This window comes from Enhydra lutris, unplaced genomic scaffold (genome assembly GCF_002288905.1).
Source record: "Enhydra lutris kenyoni isolate GAN:26980312 unplaced genomic scaffold, ASM228890v2 scaffoldscaffold12, whole genome shotgun sequence".
Classification (NCBI taxonomy): Eukaryota; Metazoa; Chordata; class Mammalia; order Carnivora; family Mustelidae; genus Enhydra; species Enhydra lutris.
Window position 1 is genome coordinate 40,582,352 of NW_019154096.1, and position 22,228 is coordinate 40,604,579.

The 22,228-nt window shown below is 54.5% G+C and overlaps 2 protein-coding genes across 2 annotated transcripts in view; both read left to right on the top strand.

Moving 5' to 3' along the window:
• The first annotated feature begins 254 nt into the window (after positions 1 to 254).
• On the top strand, positions 255 to 1,808 carry LOC111145430 (solute carrier family 18 member A3). Its single transcript, XM_022500311.1, has one exon. The coding sequence runs from the start codon at positions 255 to 257 to the stop codon at positions 1,806 to 1,808; it is 1,554 nt and encodes a 517-aa protein (XP_022356019.1).
• A 2,012-nt stretch (positions 1,809 to 3,820) lies between these two features.
• The window catches only part of LOC111145252 (choline O-acetyltransferase), a 48,107-nt gene continuing 29,699 nt past the window's right edge, over positions 3,821 to 22,228 (top strand). Inside the window, exons 1-7 of the mRNA XM_022500041.1 lie at positions 3,821 to 3,893; positions 6,017 to 6,119; positions 8,288 to 8,476; positions 9,247 to 9,365; positions 10,797 to 10,850; positions 12,503 to 12,683; positions 14,749 to 14,926. Of these exons, the coding sequence (XP_022355749.1) occupies positions 6,054 to 6,119; positions 8,288 to 8,476; positions 9,247 to 9,365; positions 10,797 to 10,850; positions 12,503 to 12,683; positions 14,749 to 14,926 (787 nt within the window). The 5' untranslated portion in view covers positions 3,821 to 3,893; positions 6,017 to 6,053. The remainder of the gene's footprint in view (positions 3,894 to 6,016; positions 6,120 to 8,287; positions 8,477 to 9,246; positions 9,366 to 10,796; positions 10,851 to 12,502; positions 12,684 to 14,748; positions 14,927 to 22,228) is intronic.

Consider the following 22,228-nt stretch of genomic DNA (forward strand, 5'->3'; position numbering starts at 1 on the left):
CCCTGACCGCCCTTGAGCCCAGCAGCGGCGGGTCCCAGCTCGGCTCCGAACAGCCGCGGCGTCTCGAGGGGCAGGGTCTTTGCCTTTCCCGGGACACAGGGCCATGAGCCCTACAGCCACCTGAGGCACAGGGGGCGCTGCGCTGCGCCGCGCGGAGCGCGCCGGCGAAGTTCGGTGCCCTGGTCTCTGCACTGCAGGGCGCCCGCGCCCGGCCCCGGCGGAGGCGTCCTCGGAAGAGCGGCGGAGTAGAGGCGATGGAACCCGCGGCGCCGGTGGGCCCGGCCAGGGCGGCAGCCATCAAGCTGTCGGAGGCGATGGGCGCCGTGCTGCAGGATCCCCGGCGGCAGCGGCGCCTGGTGCTGGTCATCGTGTGCATAGCGCTGTTCCTGGACAACATGCTGTACATGGTCATCGTGCCCATCGTGCCCGACTACATTGCCCACATGCAGAAGGCCGGCAGGAACACCCCGAGCACCGAAGCATCCACCCTGCAGCCGTCCACTCCAGCCAATGGCGGTGCCAACATGGGCAACACTTCAGAGTCCCCGAAGGCAGAGACAGAGAGTGAGGACGTGAAGATCGGGGTGCTGTTTGCCTCTAAAGCCATCCTGCAGCTGCTGGTGAACCCCCTGAGCGGGCCCTTTATTGACCGCATGAGCTACGACGTGCCGCTGCTTATCGGCCTGGGCGTCTTGTTCGCCTCCACCTTGCTGTTCGCGTTCGCGGAAGACTACGCTACGCTCTTCGCTGCGCGCAGCCTGCAGGGCCTGGGCTCGGCCTTTGCGGACACGTCTGGCATTGCCATGATCGCCGACAAGTATCCGGAGGAGCCGGAGCGCAGCCGCGCGTTGGGCGTGGCGCTGGCCTTTATCAGCTTTGGAAGTCTGGTGGCGCCACCCTTCGGGGGCTTCCTCTACGAGTTCGCGGGCAAGCACGTGCCCTTTCTGGTGCTCGCCGCTGTTTCGCTGTTCGACGCGCTGTTGCTGCTGGTGGTAGCCAAGCCCTTCTCAGCTGCGACGCGGGCGCGGGCCAACCTGCCGGTGGGCACACCCATCCACCGCCTCATGCTGGACCCTTACATCGCCGTGGTGGCCGGGGCGCTGACCACCTGTAATATCCCCCTCGCCTTCCTCGAGCCTACCATCGCCACGTGGATGGAGCACACGATGGCGGCGTCTGAATGGGAGACGGGCATGGCCTGGCTGCCTGCCTTTGTGCCGCATGTGCTAGGCGTCTACCTCACCGTGCGCCTGGCGGCGCGCTACCCACACCTCCAGTGGCTGTACGGAGCCCTCGGGCTGGCAGTGATCGGAGCCAGCTCCTGCGTGGTGCCTGCCTGCCGCTCCTTCGCACCACTAGTGGTCTCGCTCTGCGGTCTCTGCTTTGGCATTGCGCTAGTTGACACGGCACTGCTGCCCACGCTCGCCTTTCTCGTGGACGTGCGCCACGTCTCCGTCTACGGCAGCGTCTATGCTATCGCCGACATCTCCTATTCCGTGGCCTATGCGCTCGGGCCCATAGTGGCGGGCCACATAGTGCACTCGCTCGGTTTTGCGCAACTTAGTCTTGGCATGGGCCTGGCCAACCTGCTCTACGCGCCCGTCCTACTGCTGCTGCGCAACGTGGGCCTCCTGAGGCGCTCCCGCTCCGAACGCGATGTGCTCCTGGATGAGCCACCCCAGGGTCTGTATGATGCTGTGCGCCTACGTGAGCGCCCGGTGTCTGACCCCGACGGCGCAAATCGAAGCCCCTCGGGCCCCTTTGACGAGTGCGAGGACGTCTACAACAATTACTACACCCGCAGCTAGCAGTCCCGCTACTCCTCCAGGCCACCCACCCACTCCCCCACCTCCCTGGGTCAAGGTGGCTACTTTGTTAGAGCACTGGCCAGCTCAGGCTCAGGGCCCGCCCCTTCCAACGAGTATTCCACAGCCTCGCGCATCTTGACTTCCCTGTCGGGATCCCCTCTCTATGACCCCTTTCTGTGCCTCCCTCCCTCTCGTCCAGTGGGGCGTAGAGCACGGAGGCACGCGATGCCATACGGTCCTGCAGAGATAAAGAGGTGCGAGAGGCGCCACCTCGGGGCTCCCCTGTGTAGAACCGTGCGTCTGTCTCTTTCCTTCCGTTTCTCTCAGTGCCAAGTTGGCCCCCTGCACCGCGGTGCTTCCGGCCCGAATCAATAAACTATATCTGTTCGAGACCGAGTCTCTTTACTGATGAGGGTGGGCGGCCGGGCACAGGGCCAGGGCAGAGGGGAGGGTGAGCGGGGTCTAGCCCTAATCCAGGTCTACCCTGACAGCTCTCGGGAAGCCTGTGGCAGAGGAGATACGAAAAAAAGCAAATCCAGCAAAGGCTCCCATACACCCTGTAGCACACGACTCCCTTCAGCCCGCGACAGCCCCTTCCTTCCAGCCCCAAAGCAGCGCCCCAGGGCGCCGCCCGGGGGAGCCTGAGGACCCGCTCCCTCCGGGTACGCTAGGCCCCGCCCCTTGAGGACACTCCCTGTGTCAGCCTTGGAGCTCTGAAGCGCCAGGCGTGGGCTCCCTTCGAGCCCGGCATCCCCGCCCGCTGCGGCTCCGGTGAGGAGTAGTGGCCGAGCTGTTCCGGACAGAGGTCTCAGTCAAGTGTGTTCGATAGATAGCTAGGCTCTACCCTTCGAGGAGCCGGGGAACAGTTGGTGTGTCTGCTGTGTCCTGCCTGTGCGGGTCTGAGTCATGACTGAAGAGGGTGCCAATGTAGGAGCTGGTGCCAACCCCCCACCCTCTTTACCCCACCCTTACCCCGGCCTTACGGGAAGCATCTGGCCAAGGCTGTCGGAAGTCTCCCCACCTGAGTCTCCGGACCTGCCGGCCCCGGGTTTGCAGGCCACTCCCAGTCCTGGAGCCTGCGGCCTGATGAAGGCCGAAGAGCCCTCCAGTTCTGGTATAGAGGGGCAGCGGAGTTGGGGTATGCCTGTGTATTAAACAATGCCTGTAAGCGTCTTCACTGCTGGAGCGTGCACGTCTGTCCCCACTCTGCGTGTTGGGCTGTGTGTGTGGGTTTGTCTGGGCAGGGTCTGTTTTTGTGGATCTGTCTTTGTGTGTTGGTGTGTAAGGATCTATATCTGGGATGGGGATGGGGGGAGGAGTGCTTTGTCTGGGAGGAGTGTCTGCCTCTGGCTGCGTGGTCTTTAAGCATCCCCAGGTCTGTTATCTCCACTCCCTCCCCCCCCATCCCCCCGCCCCATAGTGCCAGCAAGGATGGAGTGGAAATAGAAAAGGAGGGAGAACCTGCAGTGATCAATAAAGAGGGTTATTATTATTATTACTTTCATTATCATTTTGAAAGGAGTTGTAGTTTGATTTGAGCCTGGCCTAGACGGCGGGGAGGGCCCAGATTTCCCCGGACCCAACCCTCTCCAGGGTTATGCGGACGCAGCCGGGGCTAGCGTAATGGAGTTGGGGGAGCGCCTGGACTGGGGAAGGCTGGTCAGGGGACCAGTGGGCATGGGTGGGGCAATCTCGGGCCTGGATTCCGCCGCCCTGACACAAACTCATCTGGGAAGCCGTCCGAGCCGGGGCAGGGGTCCGGGAGGTGGGATCGCTGCAGGCTGCGGCGGGGGTGGGGGCGAAGATTGAGAGCGAGAGAGACGGGGTGGGGCTGAGCGAGGGAGGGAAAAGGAGAGAGGGGAAGGAGGAGGAACAGGGGGAGGGAGATCACAGGCACGGCCGGTCCGCCGGCAGCCAGTAGGGAGGCCGCGGGGACCCGGCGACGTCGGAGTCTCTACCGCGGACAGAGGCCCCCACCGCCGTACTGCTGACGCGCCCCTGGATCCCTTCCGGCTCACACTCCCGCCCCCAGTCTTGCCTGGTGCGGGGGAGCTGCGGCCAAAGCGGCAGAACCGAGGAGGGCAGGTGAGAGGGGCTGGGCTAGAGGAGCGCGGCGCGGGGAACAGAGCGCAGGGAGCCGAGGGCGGTGGAGGAAGGCTCCGTCTAGGGAGGGCGCGCGGATCCAGAGGCGCCAGGATCCCCGGGATTTTCCCGAGTCCTGAACCGAAGCGGCCGTCGGGGAACTGCCGGGAGACTGTTGGATTCCACGGCTCTGGCGCTTGCGCACCGAGAGTGGAGGCAGGCGGACCGGGAGGGAGCAGGACCATGAGAAGTTAAGGGGAAAGGGCTGGGAGAGGCTTGACCATCAGGCTCCGCGGCTCCACGTGCGTATCCTCGCTTCTCTATTCTCCTGGATCCCCGCGTGCTAAATGCCAAGGTCTGCACTTTCAGTGCCCAGCCATGGCGTTGCCAGGGCTCACGCGGACCCCTTTGAATTGCGGGTGCGCCCCCGACCCTCGCGGAGGCGGGAGGTGGGGAGCAGCCGCAGGTGGCATGTGTGAGCTGGGTCCCAGGGAGTCCCTAGAGAGCAGGGACCGCCTGTGTTGTGGGGGCGGAGCTGGGATTGGGCGCCCGGGGCAGAGCGGAGACCCTCTCCTAGCAGCCTCCGGAAGCTAGGCTGGTGGCAGCATGCATTGGAGGGCACCAAGTAAAGACAGACAGAAAGATACGCGTTCGGATAGACATACGCCTCTTAATTGCTGGCCCATGGGCCAGGGAGGAAAAGCAGCCCCGAGGACACCAGGCCCTCCCATTTGTTCCCCAGGAAGCCATACCTTTCCAATCCCACACCTCTCAAAGATACAGGGTTTCCAGCTGCAAAAGGGCCTTTACCAACTGGACCTTGCCTTCATCGTCCTTTCAGAACTCTGCAGCCCTGCAGGACCCTAACTTGGATGCCCGCTGCTTCCATTTTGCAGGGTGTCAGGGCAGCTACCATGCTATTCAACAGCTCTGGGGGCCACCTAGACCAGAGCATCCTGGCACAGAGTTAGTGTGGGTTCTGTATTCTCTGCCTAGTGCTGCCAGACAGCCCCAGGCTCCCCCATTCCTGAGCCTTTTTCATCCATCTTTCTAAATGCTCTGTCCTTGGGTCATCTGTGCCTGGAGCCTAGCCCCCACCTGCGCTGTGCTTGCTTGGGGTGGAGGATCACATGAGCTAAACATGAGTTTTAGGCTCTTAGGAAAGAATAGAGGATGGGTAAGTGAAAAAGCATGGGTGTGTGGCTCTGAGGCTCTGCTTAGGGGGGTCGCTGAGGGTAGAGGATGGTCTTAAAAATGGGCTTTTGCCCCTGTTGTCCTGGGTCACTTCTACTGTAAATAAAAAATTATCCATTTTTCATCAGGCTGAGTCAGGTGGCCCCTAGGGGCGGGACTGCCCAGCTGCCCTGTACCGTCTCCCTCAGCATTCTCATGCCACCTACACTAGGAGCCTACAAACCAGAAACTGATTGCCTAAGTCACAGTCCAACCAGAAGGCCCCAGGACCCTCCACCACAATCCCTGCCTTGGCCACAGGCCAGGCTCCCCGTCAGCCCAGAGTGCGTCCTGGAGCCCACAGCCTTGGAGGACCTGTATTCATTTACGCGTGCATTCACGCATACGTGCATTCCTTTTATTCAGCTACCCAGCCCTGATCCTACTCCATGCTCATCACCCAGCTGGGTCCCAGAGATGAAGCACTGAACACAACGGGAGAAGCTCACAGTCTACTAGGAGAGATTTTAATCAGCAAAACATTTATCTGTTGGATCTCAGGCAGGAACAAAGCGAGTACACTGCCAATGACCCCTTATGATTTGGAGTGAGCCTGCCCAAACTTGCTCTTTCCCACTCTGGCCTGGGGTGGTCAGTTGAGCCTGGGGGACAGTCTTATGGAACAGATGTCAGCTAAAGGCTTGCTGTAGACCTCTGTCTATCCCATCTGGGGATTCAGAAAGGACACTGTGGTAAGGGGTGCTGGTCTGGAAGTGGGAGGTTGGGACCAGGTCTATAAGGAGGCCTGGTGTAATTGGGCCCCACGTCCAGCTCTGGTCTCCTCCCAGGGAGGGGTGGAATATCGGGCTCTGGGAGGTGAAGGGTCCGTGGCAGTTCTTTGTGGCTGTTCTTTGTGGAAGTTCTTTGATGCCTCCCTGCTTCTTGGTCCCCAGGTCTGCACCTCTGCTTCCCTTGCCAGGAGTCACCACGATGCCCATACTGGAAAAAGTTCCCCAAAAGATGGCAGCAAAAACTCCCAGCACTGAGGAGGAGCCTGTGAGTTACTTTTGGAGTCCTGTCCCTTATCCCTACTCTTCCCCCCTCACCTATCCTTGCTTCCAGAATAGTCCTGTATGGGACTGGCCCTGAGCACTTGCCTGGCAAACAGCCCTGCCCTCTGCTGGGCATAAAGCCCAGGCTGCAGTCCTGCCCTGAGCCTGGGAGAGCCTGGAGGGGTGGGGAGTGGCTTCACGGGGTGCTGAAGAATTGCTGACAGCCATGCTTCCTAACTCCCAAGGCCAGGAAGAGCCCTTGACCCGGGTCAGGTACTCTATTCCCAAGGCTTTTCCCTCTCCCCAAGTTTCACTTGCAAAGGCTTTGAACCCAGTGGAGTTGCCTTAGGCTAAGACTGAACTCTCTAATCCTTGTCATATCCCAGCCCCGGCTGCTGTCCCTCGTTCAGTCCTGGAGGCTTAGGCACAATCTTCCCCACTGGCTGAAGGCAGTGCCACCCCTCCTTAGGCAGGCATCCTCCCTCCCCACCTTCCTAAGTGGTGCAGCACCCCGTCTAATCTGCAGGTCATTGAGGTGTTGGCCCCTTGGCTACATTTGTCTTCGTGCCACGTCTTTTCCTGGGGCTTCATTTGGAACCCTAATCAGAACTTTTTGGCTTCTCCGCATGAAATTGCTCACCACATTGTCCTGACTGTTCCAGCTGACAGACAGCTCTGTTGCTGAACATGCCATGGCGTGTTCCTCGAACTAGACTGGGGCTTCCCTGAGAGCAGCCCTTCTTTCTCCATTGTTCCTAAGTCCAGTCCAGGGCCTGGCTCACATGCACTGCCCATGAAATGTGTACTGACTTGAGACCCGAGTGTCCAAATTAATGTCCTCATTAGTACATGTCCCTGTCCAGGAAGCCCAGGATAGTCTGGGGAGGAGCCCCATAGGGCTCAGACATGTGAGCCGAGATTTCCTGCCTTGTCCCATTTTACCCACCACCACTGATTCCCCATGACTGAGTCCCAGCACACTGTCAGAGCCCTGAGGAAGGGTGGCCTGATTCTAGCAGGGGCTCCAGTCAGGCCTCCTGATACTCTTGGCAAGGCCACCAGCTGGACTGGGCTTCCTGCAGGTGCCTGCCCACCTGCCCACCATAGACCCCAAGAGAAGGAAGAGGGAACCAGAGCAGCTGGGGGAGGGGACCTGACATGGCTCTCTTGAAGTGGTTGGAGCAGCCTAGAATGCTGTCCAGAGCACCCTCTTCCGAGCATTCCCTGGGGTAGGAGCAGCCTACAGTTGGCACTGATACCCTCCTCCCTCCCCCTAGGGCAGTGAGCTCTCAAGACAGGATCAGGCAGGCAAAGACTCCCATTCATTCATAAGCACAGGCTCCTACACTTGGTCCCTGTCTGCCCAGGGCAGCTCTGGGGAGGGCTCCAGCCCAGGCAGCCGCAGGACCAAAGCACAGGCAAGCTTTCAGTGGGTCCCTTTACTCCACAGCCTGCCCCCACCACCCCAAAGGGAAAAACCCCCGAAAGAAGGTGGCCCCCTACCACCAACTTTGTGAACGCAAATCAGTACTATAAAAAGTCATGGTTTGTGGCTGTGAGTAGATCAGTGAGGAAGAAGGGAAAGGAGGGGATGGAAAAAGGAGCCAATCTCTCCTTCAGTGTTATACCCTTTGGGTCCAGAGATGAACTAGCTTCTGAAGCCCCAGCTGCGAACAATTCCTAAATTAATGGTGACCAGCAGCCAATATGAATAACGGGTCTCTTTTACCTTACACCCATTCTTTGTGGTTTAAAAGCACTTTCATGTAGGATCTGTTTGATCTGATAAGAGGTAGAAGCTATTACCCCCATTTTACAGGGGAGGACACTGAGGCACAGAGGTGAGGGAGTTTGCTTATGATCACACAGCTTGTCAGCATCTGGTTCAATGCATGAACCCTGGTGTGTCTGGTGCCAACATCAAGGTCTTTTCCTCTACACTTTATCCCCTCCTGGGGGCAGGCCTGGGATATCAGAAAAAACAAACAGAAGCTTTCTAAGGTCAGAATTCCGCTGAGCTGGGTCCTGGAAATAGGCAAGACCCAAGATGGGGAACAAGGATAGGAACAAATGGAGACACACTCCAGGGACCAACCTGGGGACAGGCACAGTCTTATGGACCCCACATAAGATCCGGCATAACAAGTGCCTGTCAACTCTCTCTTCTAGGAGTTGCCCAAACTTCCAGTGCCCCCACTGCAGCAGACCCTCGCCACTTACCTGCGATGCATGCATCATCTGGTACCTGAGGAACAGTTTAGGAGGAGTCAAGCCATCGTGCAGCAGTTTGGGGCCCCGGGTGGCCTTGGGGAGACCCTTCAGCAGAAGCTCCTGGAACGACAGAAGAAGACAGCCAATTGGGTAAGAGTTGTTGAGAGGAGGCAGACTGCAGAAAGAAGGCAACGCAGACAAGGAAACCACAGGGTGGGGGGCAGGGAGCAGACATGGAGGCGGGTTTGGATGAGGGGCAGGTAGGTAACAAAGATGGGACAGATGGGGGGATAGGGAAGAAAGGAGAAACAAGGGGACAGCAAGGGCAAAAATGAGGGATAGACAGGATGTGGGATGGGAGATAGGGATGGGGATCAAGCAATGGGAGTCAGGGATGGGGGACAGACAGGGACAAGGATAGAGGACAGATGGGGAAAGGGATGGGGACAGGTGGGGCCACAGGGGATATAAATGGGGCAGTAGGGAAAGACAGGGTACAGAGATGGAGACAGATGGGGGACAAGGATGGCAGACAGGAATGTGGCAGCAGAAGGTAGGAGTACGTTCAGGGAAGCAAAGAAGGGGAAAAAATCAGAAACAGGACACACATAAGGATAGGCAGGGGACAAGAATGAAGTACCAAACACCCAGAATTGGAAATTGAGATGGAAGAGAGGGAAGGTATGGGGCAAAGATGGAAGTCAGTCATGGGGAACTGGAGAGCACACAGGCCCCAGCAGGTAACTGGGGCTCAGGGTGTATTTGTGGAACGAAGGAATGAAGCACGTGATCCAACAAAGTGTCCCAATCATTCCGTGGGGCTGCCAGGATGGGACGGGTGCTCTCCATAGGCAAGGTGACCCTGTGCAGAGGGGTATGGCCACTGGGGATAATGGCACCGCTCCTGTTCTCCCCAACAGGTGTCTGAGTACTGGCTGAATGACATGTATCTCAATAACCGCCTGGCCTTGCCCGTGAACTCCAGCCCAGCCGTGATCTTCGCCCAGCAGCACTTCCCAGACATGAACGACCAGCTGAGGTGAGGCCACCGTGCTCCTGGGCTCACAGCTGGAGAGTCTGCCTGGAGCCCGGCCTCAGGACCAGGAAGGAAAGTTGGAGGCTTGTGCCCTGGCTGAGCTCTCTGAGGCCCAAAGCGCCCAAGACAGAGGCCGTCTGGGCCATGGGTCCGGGAAGTAGGTTAGATGCGGCTGCTCTGTGAGGGACAAACACAAGGTCTTCCTCAGAACATATTTATTTGGGATGCAGTTGACAGTAGTGGAGGCCGTGGTCTCCCCAAGCCCTGGTGTTTCGATGGCATTCTTGCCCTGGCTGAGGCCCTGGAAGGAGGTGTGTACCCTCTGACCCCACAAGGACTTGAGGCTTGCACTTGGCCCTGGGACACACTGCCCCAGGCTGTCTGAGAGGAACTCCGCTGAGCCCCCACTAGCCCCTAGCTCTAAACAGAGGCTCCGAGGGGGTGGAAACAGTTCCTTCCTGCCAGCTGCCACCACAAGAGCCTCTACCATCTGCTGTAATTTCAGGGCTCACTGAACCACTGGAACGGCCTCTGGGCCCACCGATGTTGCTGGGGGGGCGGGGTAGGCAAGCATTTGCACAGGGATGTGGCTGGGAGGAAGGGCCTCTGGACAGGAGTCGCTTTGAGCCACACCCAATGTGGCCCAGCATGGCCATGGTTCAGAGAGGAGAAAAAAAAACCAACCAACAAACAAAAGAGGCAGGGCCTACCTGGGCCTACAGGCAAGGCTCAGCGATGCTCAGAAGACCACCCCCCCCATCCCCTTCTTCCCCACCAGGACTAGCCCCGCTGAGCTGCTGGCCAGGCAGCCTGTAGCCCAGACCTCTGGGGGTGGGGAGACAGAAGAAAGTGTGTAGATAGATGGACGAACAGCTTCTGAAAACAGTTCTCAAACTGCATCCAAGGGGGCATTTTCTTCCTGATGCAATCAAGCCAGGGTCCTCATCCATGGACAGTTGAGATGACACAGTCCTGTGGCATGATCTCTGATGATGTCCCCCCCACCCCGCCTTCCAGCACCCCCTTCCATTTTCATTACCACTAAGGGGACCAAATTATTGACTTCCCCCAGGAGACTGGATTTCCCCAAACCTGGGTTCCTGGCCTAGTCTAGGCCCAGCACAGTCCTTTCCTAGGGAGAACCCTACCCCTGACCATCCAGCCTTCTCCTGCCTACTCTGCGGCCCCTCCCAGCTTCCTCTCCCTCCTCCTCCTCATTCACCTTCAAGTATCCTCTCCTCCAAATTATCCATTATCCCCACAGGACCATTTTAATCCAAGGCCTTTGAAGGACTGGCAGTGTGATGGCAGCTGTGGGGGGTGGTGGTCCTTGAGCTTGAGAGGTGGGCTGTGGAGTGGAAGGAATGGAAGGTTGGATAGTGGGAAGGAGCCTGGGCCCCTAAGAGGACAACCTCAGGCCTGCTCTCTCTGCAGGTTTGCAGCCAACCTCATCTCTGGTGTGCTCCACTACAAGACCCTGCTGGACAGGTAGGATGGGGCCAGCCTGGGGAGGGCAGTGCCCTGATTTAGCACAGCCTGCTGAGTCATATGTCTCCCTGCCACACTAGCCAAGGAGCTCCCAGAGGGCAGAGACCTTGTCTTTTCCAGCTCTGTGCTCCCGGCTCCTGTCATAGAGCAGGTGCATTACCACCCCTCCTCCACCCCCCATCCCAACTCCTCCAGCATCAGAATAACTTTTACCCCAGCTGACCCGACCATTAATGGGTCCTTTATGAGCCCTGTCCCTCCGTAATCTCTTTACGTTGCACCCCCCCACACACACACACCCACATTGTTATGTGTATCAGGAATTTAGGGAATCCAGGAGAAGGCAGAGAAGGAGTCCTGGGAGTGGGAGCCAGGTGATGGTGGGTTCAGCCTTGTTAGTTGCCAGCTGGGGGAATGGTCTCCCCACACTGAGCCCATGCACCTGGCTTCAACCTCACTGGTTTCCTCCCCAGCTTGGACACTTGTTCCCAAATGATCCGTGGTGAAGGACCAATGTATTTTTTAATTTTATAAAATGTAAAACACTACAAAAATGAATCTGCAGAACAATGGTACAAAGGTACAAAATACACAACCATGTATTTTATTTTTATTTTAGACTTGACAAAAAATTCCACAGTCAAATTGCTATAATAAAAGTTTCTGAGAGCTCCCACTGACTCCCACAGTTCAGTGCGGTGCCTGTACTTCAAGCAGCAGGGTTATGGGACACCCCACCCTCCCTCTGCCCCAGCTAATCTCAGGGCTGCCTCTTACCCTCAGGGCTCAGCTCACATGGCTGGTCCTTGTCACCCTGAAACCCTCCCATTTATCAGCTCGTTGCTTGTTGTCTATGCTTTACCTACACAACCCAGGACCTGTGCCCCATTAGAACAGAACACTCATGTTTTGTTTGCCACTATAACCCCAGATCCCAGAAAGGTGCCTGGCACAAAGGAGTGCTCCATTTGTTGCCTGAAAGGGAGGAGGGAAGGAGAGAGGGTGAAGAGACAGAGAGAGAAGGAAGAAGAAGATGGAAAGGAAGTGGAGGACAGAGGGAGGAAGGAAGGAAAGATGGAAGAGAAGGAAAGAAGGGGAGATAGAGAAAGAAGGAAGAGAGGGGAGAGAGGGATGGAGGAAGGAAGGAGAGAGATAAAGGGAGGAGGGGAGGAGGAGGGGGAGGAAGTGGTGGACGAGAGGCGAAGGGAGGGAATCAAGAGGGACACAAGATGTGCTGAGACCACAGGAGAGGAAGGACTTTCTACCATGAACTCAGAGAAGGCTTCTGGAAGAGGTGATGGAAGAGTAGGCTCTTGAAGGGGTGGAAGGAGTTTTCCAAACAAATCCGTTGAGCACAGGGGCGGGGTGAAGGCAGGCTAAGCAAGATCAGCACAAGCGAAGGCGTGAGGACTGAAACACAAGTTCTGTACATGTAGTGCCCAAGGCAGGGGTGAAGGAGACAGTCGGAGGTTTCAGAAAACCCCAAGGGTCTCTCCATGGGCCATGGAAATAGGGCACCCCACTACTTCAAAGAGTGGGGAATCCAGCTCCTTGATGGCCATCCTAATGCAGTTCTGGGTTTTGTGCCCTGCTTTGCCGAATCGAGTCAAATAGCACCAATTCCAATCCCTTCCTCCCTCCCCGCTCTCCAGCCACTCCATCCCCACCGACTGTGCCAAGGGCCAGCTGTCAGGGCAGCCACTCTGTATGAAGCAATACTATGGGCTCTTCTCCTCCTACCGGCTCCCTGGCCACACCCAGGACACACTGGTGGCCCAGAAGAGCAGTGTCATGCCCGAGCCAGAGCACGTCATCGTGGCCTGCTGCAACCAGGTAAGCGGCCCTCTCTGCTGCAGCCTCTCCAGCTGGGGAGGGCACAGGAGGACCAGTCCGACTTCACCAAGGGTGCTCAGCCTCCTCTCAGAGGCACACAGTGAGCTAGGACAGAGTAGGTTCTCTTGACTCCTAGTCAGTCCCACTTCTCTCCCTTGAGTTGCATTTTAAGAACGAGGAGAGTCATCGATTGAGAATGACTTCCATGGGCTCCCGTTTTGGCCCTGACCAGCCAGGTCGGCTGGTCTGGATGGACGGTGGGGCCTTCATGAGACCCAGCAGGGCCTCAGCCACTCCTCATGAATCACCCAGGCGGTGGCCTTCCTGGAGACCACATGCAGACAGATGGACAGCTTTACAGACTGACTGTCCAGACCTCCATGTCTAGGCTGTAAGCTCGCCGCTTACATGTATTCATCCTGCCTGATTCTATAGTGACTCGCAGAAGGGCTTGGAATCCCATATGACCGAAGAGCTGAGCAGCCTGTCCAAGGCTGAGAAGGCCTCGGAGACCTCGCCAGTGTCCCCTGCTTATGCCCCACCTCCTAGTAGCTCACGACTTCACACTGGCTTCTGGGAGCCCACAAGGGCCCATGAGGACCAAGGGGACAGGCTGAGCCTAAGGACCCTTGGCCCCTTACCAGTGCCCACCAGGCTATCTATAGATTCTATGCTGAGCCTCCCCCTAATTATTTCATCTGACAAAAAGCTGTTTTAGGGTTTTTTGGTTTGGGATTTTTGTGAGGTTTTTTGGTGTGGGTTTGTTTTAGTTTTTGGTCTTGGGTTGTTTGTTCTTTTTGTTGTTGTTTGTTTGTTTGTTTTGCTTTGCTTTGTTTTGGTTTTGGGTTTTGGTGGGTTTTTTGTTTGGTGTTGTTGGTTTTTGGTGTGTTTGTTTGTTCATTTGTTATTGTTGTTTTTTGCTAAAACCCAAGTTTAACACCTACCCAGAGATTCCCCAGCTATTCATGCCACCACGTTTTCTCTTGGGCTCCCCTGACATTTGCAGTCATTGATAGGAGCTCAGGAAAAGTCTGCCATCCTAGGTTGGCTCTTCCCACCAGAAGCCCACCTGGCAGTTTGGCCACAAACAAGAACTTTTCTCCATCTTCATTAAAACATCAAACTAGCATTTCCCAGCCCCCCCCATGCTGCAGTATTCGTCCATTCCAGAAATGCCCTCAGGGCCCCTGCCCTGGACTAGGCCACGAGTATGCTACTCAGGGCATGAGACCAGGTTCTCATATCAACTGGCTGAAAAGGGATCACAACTTGGGGCTGGAATAAGACCTTTCATGAAGCCCAAGACTTCAGCTTCAGAGCTACTAAATGATAGCTCACACACCTCCCGCAGAACACACGCATGTACACATATATATGTACACATATAGGGATAGAACTTTTGCATGTTGTTTTTCATTTTAATCTTCCTCTGCATATTATTTGATGACTTGCCTTTTTTTCTCTGCTTCTGTTGTGTTTGAGATCTGTCCCTGTAGCCATATCTAGAACTAGTTCATTCCCATTAACTGCTGAGTGGACGTGCACTAGACAAAGGTGCTACATTTGACTTAGCTATTCCCCTACTGGAAAACACTTGGGCACCCTCTACCATGTTGCTATTGCAAATATGGCTTATATGCACACTCCTTCACTTATCTTCGAGGTGCAAGAGTATATGTTTCTCCAAGCCTTAGTCTAAAATATGCATATAGAGGAGTAATTGCTGAATCATAAGGAACACACGTTTATAGTTTGGACAGACACTGCCCTCCAACAGCAATGGTGCAAATTTATACCTGATTCCCCACATGAAGTAAGAACCACAGAAGGAAGTTTTATTTGAGCTAAGTTTAATCTGCCTTCTTTGATTTGGGGAAGCTTGGAGTCCAGCACAGCTGACAGCATTGGCTGGGTCCCCAACTTGTGACTGTTCAGAGCCATCATGTACCTTGAGATCCCTGGGCCCGAGTATCCCCCACCTGTGCTCACATGTGAAGGCTCAGTGAAAGCCCTTCGCCTTGGGCTGGCTGCCATGAGTGATGTGTTTGACCTGTTTCCCCCACAGTTCTTTGTCTTGGATGTTGTCATTAATTTCCGCCGTCTCAGTGAGGGGGATCTGTTCACTCAGTTGAGAAAGATAGTCAAAATGGCTTCCAACGAGGATGAACGCTTGCCTCCAATCGGCCTGCTGACGTCAGAAGGGAGGAGCGAGTGGGCTGAGGCCAGGACAGTCCTCGTGAAAGGTTAGCAGCAGTGCCCGGTGCGTCTCCACGCTCATCTCATCCTCATGCCCATTGGCTTTCCTTCCTCCAGGGTCGGGCACCATGCCTCATCTCCATTTGCCATAGCATGGAGAGCTCAGGCCTCCCTCCAACTCAGGACCCAACAGCACGTGGGCTGAGGCACCCGGGGGCTGACAGCACCTTTTGTACCCTCATATTTCATCCGGCAATGTTCTAGCTTCCTGGATGATTAGCGCTGAAATCCTGGGATGTCTGGGAATATTGAGGGAGGGAAGGTTTTGAGCTGGAGGAAGGCTGGCTACAATTAAGCAGTTGTGATTTACTGGTGGCAGGGATGGTACCCATTTTAAGGGTCTGAGTCACTGGCAGAGCTGTCACATGGAGATATAGGATAGAGCCCAGCTCTGGGAGGGTGGTTCACTGCCTCGGTCCTGGAACTTTTCATCTTCAGGCTGACCTATCCTTCTGGCTGGTTGCTGCTCTTAGGAAGGTTTCTAAGCATTCCCATAAGAAAGCTGATAATAGGGGCACCTGGGTGGCTCAGTGGGTTAAAGCCTCTGCCTTCAGCTCAGGTCATGATCCCAGGGTCCTGGGATCGAGCCCCTCATCGAGCCCCACATCGGCTCTCTGCTCAGCACGGAGCCTGCTTCCTCCTCTCTCTCTCTCTGCCTGCCTCTCTGCCTACTTGTGATCTCTGTCTGTCAAATAAATAAAATAAAATAAATTAAAAAAAAAAGAAAGCTAGTAATAGTCTTAAAAATTTTAAGTCATCCTTCTGGAAACTCATTTTCAAATCCAAAGCCAGTCCTATTCCCAGGTATTGGATGCAGTACTTTCCCTCCTTGCCTAATTAGAGAGTCCAGGATAAGAGGGAAGGCTTCTGTGGAACTCCATGTGCATCTCAGGCTCTTGTTCGGCCAGGTGTCCATTCCGACTCCCCCGAGTGTCTGTCAGCTGAGGATCTGGGTGAGGCTTGGAAAGTTAGGAGGCAGAGGCAGAAAGGAGGAAGCCCCTGCCCCTGAGCAGCCCACTGGACAGGGGAAGGGAAGGCATCTGGGGGGCACAGATTCAAGTACACAGTGATGCAGCAGCCACCCACGTAAAGCAATAGAGAGCAGGTCCCCAAAAAAGTGCTCTAGGACTTCAGCGAGAGGAGGGGGCCTTTCCACTTGGGAGGCCTGTGAAAGGCTTTGTTGGAAGAGGTGGGACTCAGCTCAGGTGTCACTGCCTCAGGCCCCCTAGGACATCCCCCACTCAACACACTCTGTCACCTTGTCCTGCTGTCTTATACTAATTGCCCTTGTCACTCTCTGAAGTCAGCTTCTCATTTGTTTATGCATGCTGATTACCTGCCTCCCTTCCCTAGTCTCTGAGGAGAATAGGAGCCTTATCTGTTTGGATTAACTTTTAAATCTGCTGTGCCAAACACAGTGGGGCCCCAGTTATATCTGTTAAATAAAAGAACAGAGGGTTACGAATGATAGCAGGCCCCAGACTTGTTGCCTCCCTACCAGTTAATGATTTTTCATTCAACCCTGGGGCACCTGTGGAATGCTCAGTCCTAAACTGGGGGCTGCACGGGCCACAGGAGGGTGTGAAAGCCGAACCCGTCCTCACAGACCTAACCGCCAAGTTGGAGAATTAATAACTTCTCGTTGGAAAGTGAGTTAATTCCCTCAGGAGACCATGGTGTAATCAAATCCCACTCCTCTCCCCTTCAGGGACAGAGACAGGCATCAGACAATCCCCTCCGCTTCCAATACAGTTTCCACTTTATTAGCAGACCAAGCTACCTCCCTGTAGGACTGACCGGGATTGCCTTGAGGTTTAAGTGCTTGGGCTGTGCTAATCGGAATTAATTTGTTAATGGCACTTGATCTGGCTTTCTGAATGGAAGTGCTGTTTCTGAGGGCAGCGTGACAGAGAGGAGGGGCCCACACGCTTTCTCTTCAGAGATCTGATTATTGTGGTTGGCACTGACTGTGTCATCGGCACAGCAGGAAACCAACCCTCCACAGAGCCCTCCTCCCCAGAGCAGCCCCAGCCTACAGAGAGGAAACCATTTAAGAAAGGATTTCACTATAGATGCGAAAGATGGCAGCAACTTGGATGAGGCTGGAGAGTAAAGATGAAAGACATGAGTGGGGTCCGGATACATTGCAAAAGAGAAGTGACAAGGAGGAATAGTAAAATGAGAGAGATTCCTAGATTTTTTTTTTTTTAAAGATTTTATTTATTTGACAGAGAGAGATCACAGGTAGGCAGAGAGGCAAGCAGAGAGAGAGGAGGAAGCAGTCTCCCTGCCGAGCAGAGAGCCTGATGTGGGACACGATCCCAGGACCCTGAGATCATGACCTGAGCTGAAGGCAGAGGCTTAACCCACTGAGCCACCCAGGTGCCCCAGATTCCTAGATTTTTGATTCGAGCATCCTAAATGGTGATTTCCCTGTGACGGGAACCAGGTTGGTGAAGTGACTACAGAATGAAGTCCTTTCTAAGTATGTCAGGTTTGAGATGCCTTGAGTCATCTAAGTGGAGATGTCAAATTAGATCTATGTGTCTGGAGCTCAAGAGAGAGGTCAGTACAGAGACATAACTTTGAGAGCCATCAGCACATAAGTGATATTTAAAGTCATGGACCTGGGTGAGATCATCTAGAAACAGCGGAATGGGTCCTTGGAGGTCAGGTAGGGAAAGATGCAAAGCGGATTGAGAAAGAGCAGCCTATGAAGTCAGGAGCAAACCAGGAGATGAGTCATGAAGATCCAAAGTGAAAGAGGAAGCAGCCAGCCACTTGGAATGCTGCTCAGAGCTCAAGGAAGAGCTGGACAGAGAGGAGACTCAGAGCTTGGCAACACTAAGTTATCAGTGACTTTCACCGAGACCAGACACAGGAGTAGGAAGGATGATGCTAATGGGTGTGATCCAACAGCAGGAAGAAATTGTTGATGAGACTGTCAATGAGTAGGATCAGTTAAGCGTGGACGACTCTTTTCAGGTATTTTGGTATTAAGAGAGCAGGAAAATGAGGCAGTTCCTGGGAGAGGATGGGAGTCAAAGGGAGTGTCTTGAGTCAGAGAGGCAAGTGCGTGATTGTATGCAGACAAGTCTATGGAAGTACTCCAATAGGAGAAATTATTAATGAAGACAGAGGAGATGAATGGAGGCATGGGATTCTTGCAAAGGCAAAAGGAAATGCAAGCCAAAGAATAAGAGGCCTTTGGTTGGAACTGGGAAAACTGAAACCTGGGCATGCGGTCGTGGTGGTGGGAATGTGAGGAGGTTCTTGACTGATGGCTTCTGGTCTCAGATCAGAGGCTAAGAGCAATGGCCATGAGCCGAGAGAGGCACCAGTAGCATTCTGAAGACAAAAGGGAACACAAGAAATAGCCTCTTGGAAAACTTGATGAGATTTATGGACTCTGTTGAGCTCATATTTAAGGGCTTGGGGGTCATACGTTTTAGGAGAAATTAATTAGCTTTGTTTTACAATTTGTTGCCTCAGGTTCAGGCAAAGAGAAGGTGGGTCACCAGGTTCAGCCTTGGTTGGAGAACATAACCGAGGGAGAGAAGGTGAATGTATGGCAAGGGACTGGTTATAGTGTTGGAATCTGAAAGGGGGAGACCGAGGGTCTGAGAGAGGAGGGTGCGCGTGGGCTGGGTCCTCCACACAGACTGCAGGAATGAGGGCTGGAGTGGTGATGGGGAGGAAGAAGGTGAACCGGGTGCCCAGACTTGCATGATGGGGAGTTGTGAGGACATCAGGGGAATGCAGCAACATGGGGGCAGCGACGAGGGGGATGGGAAGGTGGAAGTCTAAGAGCTGCGGCTTCAAAGGAAAAGCAGGGAGGAGCCGCGCAGGCGCAGGGACAGGGAGAAGAATACCACCGACCCCACTGGACCTCAGGGTGCATGAGTGTGAAGGAAAATAGTCTCCTGGAGAGGTCACAGGAAGTGTGTCCCTCAAGTGTGTCCCTCGGGGGGTGCCCCCTCCCGCCAAGTGAAGCAGGTGAACAGAACACTCTCAGAAGAGATTAGCAGTGCAAGGGGACCTGCCATCATTACTCAGACATCATGAAGTGTTCGAGAAGGGGGAAAGGCTGCGGGGGGTGAAGGATGAGTCCACGCAGGGGACACTAGAGCAGCAGGGCATGGGAGTGCCAGCCAAAGACCCAGGGATGGTGGTCATCATTGCAAACAATGCTCCCAAATCCTCAGCCTCTGGGAAGGCACTCTCCTGGTTCCAGGTGTGGTTGTGGGGGCTGGGCTAGGGGTTTGACTGGCCCAGGTAGGTGTCGTCTGGCAGGAGCTTTCTTGACCAAGTTGAGCTCCTGTTGACCCGTTGGAGGTCTGGACCGAGACATCTGAGCTCAGACAAAATCTGAATTCTCATAGGGTCCACTGAGAACCAGTGGGGCAATTGATTTTATCCATGCTTTCTCCCTAGAGAGACCATCCCTGATCCTTCACTCTGCTCCCCAACCAAAACAGCTCCCTTCGTCGGCCCACCGGCTCTCCAACCTGACCCTGTGCCGTGACATTGGGAGGGTGGAGTTCACAGGACAGTGGACCAGCTGTCTGCCGTAAAACCCAGGCTCCCCCCTTCACCCGGTGCTCCCCCCACCCCCTGTGGCCCCAGCACTGCTCACACAGAGCTCTCTGAGAATGTGCAGGACAGGTGAGTGTATCATCGTCTCTATCTGCAGCCTAATCATCCACAGCCAACACAGAATAGGATCTTGGAGGTCCAAGGGCTAAGAGATCTGGCAGGACCATCACTGCCCCCCCAGAAGCCTGTGGTCTTGTTGGGGAGACCTGGAATAAACAGAATTTTCAGGACAAGAGTGGACAGGATAAAACCAAAGGAGTATCTCCAACAGGAGTCCTGAGGGAATTGGGGGATCTTATCCCCTGTGCATGTCATAGCTTAGGAGGGCTTCCTGTGTCAAGTAGAACATGAGGCTAAGCCCAGGTGGGTTGAGCTGGCTGTGACTGGGGCTGGCTAACAAATCAGGGTCATCTGGAGAACCCCTAAAATAAAGATTCTGGGGACCCAGGGATTTTCCAGTGGGATAGGGATGAGACCAAGAAATCTGTATTTTTTTAAAAGATTTTATTTATTTGACAGAGAGAGACACAGTGAGAGAGGGAACACAAGGAGGGGGAATGGGAGAGGGAGAATAAGGCTTCCTACCAAGCAAGGAGCCTGATGTGGGGCTCGATCCCAGGACCCCGAGATCATGACCTGAGCCAAAGACAGACACTTAACCGCTGAGCCACTAGGTGCCCCAGGAATCTGTATTTTTAAAGCACCTTCATGGTCAGCCCAGGTTGAAACCAACTTAAGCAGATATTAAATTAGCAGCTACTGTGCATGGAGGTCTCCTGTGATGCTGGCCTTACCCGGGGCCCTTTCCTTCCCTTGTTGCTCTGAGTCTTCAGTATAGCCCGTGAGGTGGGGATTTAGCCCCACAAAACATAGGCGGCTCCATCTCCAGCAGGTTAGTCTTCATCCTTGGAGGCGGTCAGTGACGGAATGAGGGCATCTTTGTCTCCCAAGCCCAAGATCCTCAGGGCTCGCAGGCAGGGCAGGATTTGAGGCTCAGGAAGGGAATCCGTAACTTCGCAGGACCTCCCTCCCTGCAGAGCCTCGAAACTGTGGCCTTCCTGAACCCAGGAGGACCAACACTGTTATCCTGGTCTGCAAATTTAATTAGATATTCAGCCCTGAGTCTGGAAGACTACAGTGCTTGTCAATTTGTAGGAAAAGAATAGCCAGCTCAGAGAGCCGGCACCCCCCACTCCCCACCCCGAGCCTGCTGGCTTTCCTGGGTGCTGCGTGGAGATCCTGGGAGCTGACTTTGGGCAGATGCTTGTGTTTACACAGCACCGTAAATATTTATCCCCAGCAGCCAATTAGAGCTGAGCCACTGCCTTCAAGGAGGGAGCTGACAGAAGGCGGCTGCGTCTGGAGAAGGCCCTGGTCATGGTTTACAAGAACCGCTCGGGATGGGCATTTTGCTATTTAAATATTGTCATCCAGAGATAGGCAAGTCTGCTGATTTTAAAACCAATTACACATTAGCAATAACAGCCTCTCTGATTTAATTGGCCCAGAAATACCTCCTGGGCTCCTGAGGCTGAATGCTGTTTTCTTTCCTCCGGGGTGGGGGTTGGGGAGGATGGAAGGCATTTCTGGGGCCATTGTCTGCCTCCCACAGTGGAAGCATGAGGACTCCAGTGTTTGAGGGCCTTCAGACAGGGAGAGGCAGGTGGCCTGTGGCAAGAGACCTGGGCTTGCCCTGGCCCTCCTTGCTGGGCCCTGGAGCTGGCATCTAGGCTAGGACATGGAGGTAGTCGCCTTGCCCAGTGGCTAGGACCAAGGGGGAGCAGAGGAGCTGCAAAGCAGGTGGTCTGGTCCCTGGTGCACCGAGGCTATTCACTAAAGGATTAACTCTTAATTAGATTTGGGGAAACACTGTGGGGATGGTTTGTCTGAGGCTCCCGGCCTCTCTAGAAAAATCTGGTAGACTGCACATGGGCACCTGTTGAATCTGTTCCATCGGTGACAGTGACCCGTGGCCTCAGACTGAATGGCCTGGACTCCTTGCCTTGGAACCCTAACCCTTATTAACTCTGAGCCGCTCCTTTGCGTCCCCTGGGCTTCCCACATGCCACACACTCCGAGTGTGCACACTCTTTTGTTTCATTTCTCCCCCGTGGCCCTCTCTCTGGCCCTCACTTTCCATTTTATAATATTTGGGGTTCAAAGTGAGTGGGAGGTGGGGTTTTTTTGTTTGTTTTGCTTTGCTTTGTTTCATTTTTATCTCCTGCCCTTCTCCACTCACCACCCCTCCCCTAATTCTGTAAGTATGCTAGCTCTTTAAATCTGCCTTTGTGGGCCGGGTGTTTCAAACCCAGAAGAAAGAGCAATGCTTAGTTCTTGAAGGTTTTGTGTTTTTTTTTTTTAATTAAGTTAAACTTATTTGGGGATAATTGTAGATGCACACACCCTTATAAGAAATAATCTCCCCCATATCCTTTTTCTCCTAGTGCTAACATCTTGTAAAACTCCAGTACAACATCACAATATTGACATTGATGCAGTCTACAAACAGATCATTCCCATCCTCCCAAGGACCCCTCCTATTGCCTTTCATAGTCACACCCATGTCCATTCCAACCCCATCTCTCCTTAATCCCTGGCAACCAGGAATCTGTCTTCATTTCTGTAATGTTATTGCTTTAAGAATGTTGTATAAATGGAATCATATGGTGTATAACCTTCTGAGCCTGGCTTTC

What these genes read in the sequence shown, in the direction of transcription:
- LOC111145430 (XM_022500311.1), top strand. Translation starts at nt 255, where the DNA reads ATGGAACCCGCGGCGCCGGTGGGCCCGGCCAGGGCGGCAGCCATCAAG.